An 8,817-nucleotide genomic window follows, 5' to 3' on the forward strand; every position below is an offset into this window, starting at 1 on the left:
GCCGACGGCCTGGAGATGCAATGGAGCTTCATCGGCAGCGACATGTGCTGCGATGGAGTGCTGCCACGCAAGGGATTGACGTTGCAGTGAAGCATTGCCAGCCGCCGGCGGTGGAGCACTGTTGCGCTACTCGCGAGAGGGTGTGGCTCCAGCTGCAAGCCGTGCAATGCTGCTTCCAGCGGCGAGGCATTTCGTTTGCTCTGTCACGGCTGTGATGATAGAAGGATGACCCAGCGCGGTGGCGTTGACCGGATCCAATGGATGAAGAGCGACGGATCTAACGGGCCAGGACCCGGCTGATTTCTCTAGGAAATCAGTCGGTTGATCCGTAGAAACCGCCTTTATTTATTCCTCATAGGGGTGACAGTTGCAGAGATGGCTTTTAATCGTCGAGTTGATATTTGAAGACTCCGATCCTTGAGTCAGTTTGCCAAGGTGGAGCCCGACATAGTTTTCTACTGTCTCATTGGGGCGACGAGATCTGGTTTCGAGTGCTTCAGAGTATTCAGGGTTCAACGAATACAACTGCGACTTCAGGGCATTGAAACTTTGGGGCACGTTCACGAAGACTCTATGTCTATCATCGACTAGGTGAAGCCGGTTAGGGGCGGGCGGTGGGAGGGGAGGGTAAGGGGGGGGGAGGGGGTGACCTCTATGATTTTTTATATTTATATGTTTAGGTTTCTTCGTACTTTTGATTAATTTTCATGGTACATTCCTTTTTCGCAAACAAAAGATTGTTATGTGCTTATCAGTTGGGACAATTTTTCATCTTTATATCTCTGCCACTTTCAATCAGCCTGAGAGTAGATTTATTTTTTTAGAAAAGCAGAAACACCCTTGGCCTCTGCATCTCGACGATGCATGCATTTACTTTATTAATTATTCACAAAGACTTTACAAAGTAATACATCACTACGTCTAAAGCCATCATCTCGACAACATATGTCGCTACTCCTATCCTTGATGAAGGGATGCCGATAGTCCGAGCCGAATACCAAACAGATTTCACATCATAGGCTAACATCTAAAACCGAAGGCCCCAACGGAGCCACATTGTCGGGTTTGGGGCGCACAGCGGTTTGACGCACTCTTAGAATCCGGCGCAACCGTTTTCCACCGATCCATCTTCAGAGATGTACCGCCGCATCGACCTTGCCACGCCTATCTGTTGTCGACGCCACCATCCTGCTCTCGTCTATCATCACACGCCCACCGCCGAGACCCCGCTGCTCCATGCCGCCGAGACCCGCCATTGTCGACGTGCCAGATGCCACGCCGCTCCTTCAATACGAACACCACCTGCTGCCACCGGTCAAATCCCCTCCGCCTGTAGTTTCTCTAATCGAGCACCTGAACGCTCGAGACGGCGCCTTCAAGAAGGACACGGCACATACAGTGCCGTTGCCGCCCAATGTGAAGAGATTGTGGGTCTTCACCTAGGCATGGGGTCGGGGTGGAGGGAAGGGACCTAGACAGCGCCTCCAAGAAGGATAACGACGACCTTGGTCGTCGCCACCGTTGGGATGAGCGAATCATCTAGAGTTTCCTCCGGTCCGCTGTCACCTTTACCAACTACCGCGAACGCATTGAGGCCGACGAGGCCGACGACCGGGATCGCAAGCCACCAAGTGCAACGGGGGAGAGCCTGCAATGTGGAGGAGATCCACCTGCAACTCACCACCCACGCGGTCAAGACACCATCCATCCGTCACCCGCGAGCATCACCAGCCAAGGGGCCGTCACCATGCCTACAAGGGCTGTCGCCCTAGATCCAGTATTCTTCACGAAGACCGGTGTGACGGGATCCGTCACCACGCGGTCCACGCCGCCACCCGAGGTCGCTGCCGTCGGGAGCCGCCACGCTGTCGAAAGACCCACACCTCATGGATCTAAACACCGTGCATCATAGCAAACCCACCACCATCGGGACTCGTCACACCGTCGGAAGGGCCGCACCCCGCGGATCTGGGCGCCCGCGCCGTCCGTGGATCCGAAGGAGGGAGGAGAGGCCCTCCGCCGCCACCATCGGACGCACGGGCTTTGCCCGGTGCCGACCACCGCAGCGGCGGAGGGGAGGTGGACATCGTGGAAGGATTAGGCGGCCGTGGCCTCTGAGATCTCCGAGTCAGCCCGCGCTGGGGGCGACGGGAGAGACGCGATGTACAAACAGAACCATGTGGTCTTCTTCGCTTGAGAGTAGATAAACAACCACATTCTTGAAAGGAAACCGCGGTACCATTGTCGGGTAAACCTAAACTTAAGTTTCATCCTTACACTAAGGCGAGTTACATCTAATCAATGTCTTGTAATAATATAGCCTAAATTAAAGATGTCAGAACATGGAGTACCCGTCATTTCAGGGAAGCCACCATTGCCACGCGGGAGCTAATGTCGACTTTGAGCCAGCACGAAGCAAAACCCAAGGTCATACCTCCACACTTCACGCAAAGACAGGAGGCAAACCGTGTGTTCACGGGGCAGAATGCTTCCGCTGCACCTCTCGCTGCCGAATCCTCTGCATATCAACTTGATTTGCACCGTGCAAGCTCTGTTCAGAAAAGCGCACACCGTTCGCAATGAAATCGCAGCACAGGAAGCTCCCCACTCCGACGCCATCCGTCTCGACGGCGGCGCTCCTCCTGCTCCCCCTCGTGCTCCTCGCCGCCGTGCTCATGGTCGTGTACCCCAACGAGTTCGCCCTTCAATCGTCGCTGGCCGGCGCCGGCTGCCCCGACGGCGCCGGCGGCATCAGCGTCGCGTCGCACCACGTGGTCGCGCAGGCGGCTCCGGACTTCCGGCTGCTCATGGGCGTACTGACCCTGCCGAGCCGGTACGAGCGGCGGCACCTGCTCCGCACGGTGTACGCGCTCCAGCAGCCGAACCTGAAGGCCCGCGTCGACGTCCGCTTCTTCTTCTGCCGGATCGAGTCGGACGAGCAGCGCCTGCTGGTGGCGCTGGAGGCGATGCGGTACGGCGACGTGGTGGAGTTGGACTGCCCGGAGAACATGGACAACGGCAAGACGCACTCCTACTTCTCCAGCGTCCCGGCGCTCTTCGGCGACGGGGCGTACGACTTCGTGATGAAGACCGACGACGACACCTTCTTCCGGCTGCCGCAGCTGGCGGAGTCGCTGAGCCAGGCGCCGAGGGAGGACCTCTACTACGGCTGCATGGTGCCGTGCGACTACGTGCGCGGGTGGAACGAGTACATGTCCGGCATGGGGTACGTCATCTCGTGGGACCTCGTGGAGTGGATCGTCGCGGCGGCGGATCAGATCAGGAACCACACGGTCGGGCCGGAGGACAGGACGCTCTACTCCTGGTTCAGCCGCGCCGGGAAGGCCAAGAACCGGGTGGACGTGAAGCCGGCCATGTACGACTTCCCGCAGAGGGGCGCCCCCTGCGCGCACGAGCTCGTGCCGGACACCATCGCCGTGCACCGGCTCAAGAACAACTTGAGGTGGTCCACCACGCTCAGGTACTTCAACTTCACCGCCAGCCTCGAGCCCTCCAAGTTCTATCGCATCGTTTGATGAGACGATCGAGAGCTTGATCTTGTGTACGTAGCAAAGCATTTGAATTCGATTTTGGTTCCAGAAGTCAACGGCCTGTGAAGTTGATTTTTTTTTTCTTTCATTATTTCTAAAGGGCCATGCTACGGCGTGCGCTGGAGCTATCAAATTCTGACCAATTAAATTTCAGAAATGCTAAAAATCTAATGCCGGAGTTTTAAGCTGCCTAATCGAATATACTTATAGCAAATTATGTTGTTGCGTGGATTAACCATAGCTTAAGGAATGATTCTTGACTTTAATAGCTTTTTGAGCAATATATTCAGATGAAGATCGTCCCTTTTCCTAGATGACCGTTCAAATAAAAATGTGTTATTGCGAGGATAACAATTTTCTATATCAATTATGTAAGAAAGTTGTCATCTCATGACAACGTAATTTGCCATCTCGGACATCTAGTTTGTTATGCTAAAAATTCGGTCATTTACTCTCTTCATTTCATAATCTAAGACGGTTTTCTTCGGAGTCTTGAAGCTTGGTGGGAGATTTTTGATGGACGCAACGGTTGCGAGCCTTCCTCGTTTTTTGTCGATTCGTCGGTGTTTCTTTTGAACGTGTCTGTGTTATTTCCGTCACATCACGTATCGATGAATTTTTGACTGATTGCTTTGTAATACAAAGCGGGGAAGAAATCTTTCTTCGTGGTTCTACACATACAACCACCATTCCCTTGAAATAAAGGAACGGAAAAATTGAAGTCCGAGGAAAAAAAACTAGAGTAGAGATTTCATTTGACCATACACTTCAAATCAGGAAGGTGGGAGAATAGAGCATGGTTAATAATACAATCAACAATCGGCTATAAGAAGTTGTCATGTCATATAGAGCCAACCTAATAGCCGGCATATACAATAGTAAGTTTTAGATATATATACTATTTTAATAGTAGTTGACCCACCTTACCATCTCGCAAAGTGTTTTGGGTCTCGTGCTGTAGCTGGATACTCACTAAGAACCCGCTTATCTTCTCTCTCATCCTCTTTCTCCTTCAACTAAGTAAAAATATAATATTCTAATTCTTATAGCCTGCTTATATCACCTTATTGTACTTGTTTTAAAAGTTGTTTAGATAACGTGTGGTCTCTGGAGTTGTTCGGCCGTTGGATTGCCCAAATGCTGGTTTGTTTGGGTCAGGTGGATTTGGAAGGGATTGGTGGAGATTGAGGAGGATAAATCCCGTACAATCCAAAATCTTGCCAATCCCCTTGGCATTAAGTTGCATGGCTCAGTGTGAACTAGTGAGAGTTGACTCACCTTGTGTTGTGACGTATTTGTTTACAAGTATCAAGTGATATTTGAACTTTATTTTCTCGCCATTTATCTTTTAAAAGTGCGATCCTTTTTATGACCAAAGCACAAACTCTGTCGGTGAGGTTGAATATTGTAGTTTTTCTTCTTCTTCCAAAGTAGGTTTTATATCAGAAATTTAAATTAATAAAGTCAAAACTTTCTCCTTTAAAAAAGTTAAAACTACATAATAAGTATATGACCTCATACAAATGGATCAAATGACAAGACAAAAGGAAGCATAACATAACTATACTTAACCGAGTATCTGTCCGCTCCCACCAAACATCAGCGACCATGACTCGTTAGGTATCTCTATGTGTGGATGTGGGCTCATCTAAGGTGTCCATCCTTGGGGGCAACATTTCTCCACCCGACGCTCCACGACTAGCCTAGGATCAATGGTTTAGAACATATCGAAAGTATCACAAATAGGGAACGCGCTTGTCATCACGGACGATTTCACAAGAAGAAAGAATTGAGCTTGGGGAAGCCGGGGAATATGAAAAAAGGCTTGTCCGAAATATCCCAGCACGTTAGATAACTCCGCTATGCCCAACAAGGTTGCCACCGAAAAAGGTCCATGCCTTCTCATTATGGATCAAAGACTGTCAACCATGCCAATCCGTGGAACCTATGAGTCGACATTGACTGCTGATAGCACATGAGTGCCAAGTAATCACCACTTCATCTGTGTGATATCCGACAAAGGTTGTCTTTGCCACCAATCCTATCACGAAGAAGTCAGGAGGAGAAGTTCCTTGGTTGTTGCTTCAACGACGTCATGATGCAGAGTGCAACCATCGACCGGTCTGGAAGAGTGAACTAGGATTTTCGCCCCAAGCACGAGCGGGGGACGAAGTGGAACCACAATATCGCCCTTAAAGGAACACATGCACATGGTTGGTGTCATCACCTATGAGCGTTGGACTCAGATGTCACTCTACTCCATTGATATCCTACACTTATGTTGCTTTCTTCTCCTCCTCTTTATATTTTTGTTTTGAATATTCAAATACTCCTCAATGATAACCTAAAAGTATATGGATCGTTCCTAGCCTTTTTCGATAAGTAAGAGTGTCGAACCCAAAGATGAGCTAAAGGTAGAATTAATATTCTCTCAAATTCTATCGACCACCGATACAACTCTACGCGCAACAATATTTACTTTATCTAGTACAAGAAATAAACAACTTCACGAGAATAAAACTAGAAGTACTTTGTAGGTGTAATAACATTGTTTTGCAAGATAATAAAGAACGTAGAAATAAAAGTTAGATGATGTTTTATTAAAAGAACAAATAAATAAATATACCGAGTATGGAAAAGTGGTGGAAGGATTTGCGATATTGTCCTAGCCAATTGATAACAAGATTGATAATCATTATTATAATTTTATACGAGGGAGATGCATGAGCTAACTGTTGGGGAACGTCGCATGGGAAACAAAAATTTTCCTACGCGCATGAAGACCTATCATGGTGATGTCCATCTACGAGAGGGGATGAGTGATCTACGTACCCTTGTAGATCGTACAGCAGAAGCGTTAGTGAACGCGGTTGATGTAGTGGAACGTCCTCACGTCCCTCGATCCGCCCCGCGTACAATCCCGCGATCAGTCCCATGATCTAGTACCGAACGGACGGCACCTCCGCGTTCAGCACACGTACAGCTCGACGATGATCTCGGCCTTCTTGATCCAGCAAGAGAGACGGAGAGGTAGAAGAGTTCTCTGGCAGCGTGACGGCGCTCCGGAGGTTGGTGATGACCTTGTCTTAGCAGGGCTCCGCCCGAGCTCCACAGAAACGCGATCTAGAGGAAAAACCGTGGAGGTATGTGGTCGGGCTGCCGTGAAAAAGTCGTCTCAAATCAGCCCTAAAACCTCCGTATATATAGGTGGGAGGGAGGGGACCTTGCCTTGGGGCTCAAGGAGCCCCAAGGGGGTCGGCCGAGTCCAAGGGGGGAGGACTCGCCCCCCCCAAACCGAGTTGGACTTGGTTTGGTGGGAGGGAGTCCCCCTTTCTTCCCACCTCCTCCTTTTTTTTTTCTTTTCTCTTGATTTTCTCTTCTTGGCACATAGAGCCCTTTTGGGCTGTCCCACCAGCCCACTAAGGGCTGGTGTGCCACCCTCAAGGCCTATGGGCTTCCCCGGGGTGGGTTGCCCCCCCGGTGAACTCCCGGAACCCATTCGTCATTCCCCGTACATTCCCGGTAACTCCGAAAACCTTCCGGTAATCAAATGAGGTCATCCTATATATCAATCTTCGTTTCCGGACTATTCCGGAAACCCTCGTGACGTCCGTGATCTCATCCGGGACTCCGAACAACATTCGGTAACCAACCATATAACTCAAATATGCATAAAACAACGTCGAACCTTAAGTGTGCAGACCCTGCGGGTTCGAGAACTATGTAGACATGACCCGAGAGACTCCTCGGTCAATATCCAATAGCGGGACCTGGATGCACATATTGGATCCTACATATTCTACGAAGATCTTATCGTTTGAACCTCAGTGCCAAGGATTCATATAATCCCGTATGTCATTCCCTTTGTCCTTCGGTATGTTACTTGCCCGAGATTCGATCGTCAGTATCCGTATACCTATTTCAATCTCGTTTACCGGCAAGTCTCTTTACTCGTTCCGTAATACAAGATCCCGCAACTTACACTAAGTTACATTGCTTGCAAGGCTTGTGTGTGATGTTGTATTACCGAGTGGGCCCCGAGATACCTCTCCGTTCACACGGAGTGACAAATCCCAGTCTTGATCCATACTAACTCAACTAACACCTTCGGAGATACCTGTAGAGCATCTTTATAGTCACCCAGTTACGTTGCGACGTTTGATACACACAAAGCATTCCTCTGGTGTCAGTGAGTTATATGATCTCATGGTCATAGGAATAAATACTTGACACGCAGAAAACAGTAGCAACAAAATGACACGATCAACATGCTACGTCTATTAGTTTGGGTCTAGTCCATCACGTGATTCTCCTAATGACGTGATCCAGTTATCAAGCAACAACACCTTGTTCATAATCAGAAGACACTGACTATCTTTGATCAACTGGCTAGCCAACTAGTGGCTTGCTAGGGACGGTGTTTTGTCTATGTATCCACACATGTAAATGAGTCTGCATTCAATACAATTATAGCATGGATAATAAACGATTATCTTGATACAGGAATTATAATAATAACTATATTTATTATTGCCTCTAGGGCATAATTCCAACAGTCTCCCACTTGCACTAGAGTCAATAATCTAGCCCTCACATCATCATGTGAATTACATTGTAATAAATCTAACACCCATACAGTTCTGGTGTTGATCATGTTTTGGCCGTGGAAGAGGTTTAGTCAGCGGGTCCGCTACATTCAGATCCGTGTGCACTTTGCATATATTTACGTCCTCTCCCTCGACGTAGTCGCGGATGAGGTTGAAGCGTCGTTTGATGTGTCTCGTCTTCTTGTGAAACCGTGGTTCCTTTGCTAAGGCAATGGCACCAGTGTTGTCACAGAACAAGGTTATTGGATTCAGTGCGCTTGGCACCACTCCAAGATCCGTCATGAACTGCTTCATCCAGACACCCTCCTTAGCCGCCTCCGAGGCAGCCATGTACTCCGCTTCACATGTAGAATCTGCTACGACGCTTTGCTTGGAACTGCACCAGCTTACTGCACCCCCATTAAGAATAAATACATATCCGGTTTGCGACTTAGAGTCGTCCGGATCTGTGTCAAAGCTTGCATCGACGTAACCTTTTACGGCGAGCTCTTCGTCACCTCCATACACGAGAAACATCTCCTTAGTCCTTTTCAGGTACTTCAGGATATTCTTGACCGCTGTCCAGTGATCCACTCCTGGATTACTCTGGAACCTACCTGCCATACTTATGGCCAGGCTAACATCCGGTCTAGTGCACAGCATCGCATACATGATAGAAC

At 49.1% G+C, this 8,817-nt stretch overlaps 1 protein-coding gene across 1 annotated transcript; it reads left to right on the forward strand.

Moving 5' to 3' along the window:
* Positions 1 to 2,569: 2,569 nt before the first annotated feature.
* On the forward strand, positions 2,570 to 3,745 carry LOC123398566 (beta-1,3-galactosyltransferase pvg3-like). The gene has a single exon (XM_045093026.1). It carries the CDS (start codon positions 2,580 to 2,582, stop codon positions 3,534 to 3,536), a length of 957 nt encoding a protein of 318 aa, XP_044948961.1. The 5' UTR covers positions 2,570 to 2,579; the 3' UTR covers positions 3,537 to 3,745.
* Positions 3,746 to 8,817: the final 5,072 nt, after the last annotated feature.

This window comes from Hordeum vulgare, chromosome 5H, assembly GCF_904849725.1.
Source record: "Hordeum vulgare subsp. vulgare chromosome 5H, MorexV3_pseudomolecules_assembly, whole genome shotgun sequence".
Taxonomy (NCBI): Eukaryota; Viridiplantae; Streptophyta; class Magnoliopsida; order Poales; family Poaceae; genus Hordeum; species Hordeum vulgare.

Bases quoted from the DNA above. Each gene is read 5' to 3' on its own strand.
- LOC123398566 (XM_045093026.1), top strand. From the start codon at position 2,580: ATGAAATCGCAGCACAGGAAGCTCCCCACTCCGACGCCATCCGTCTCG.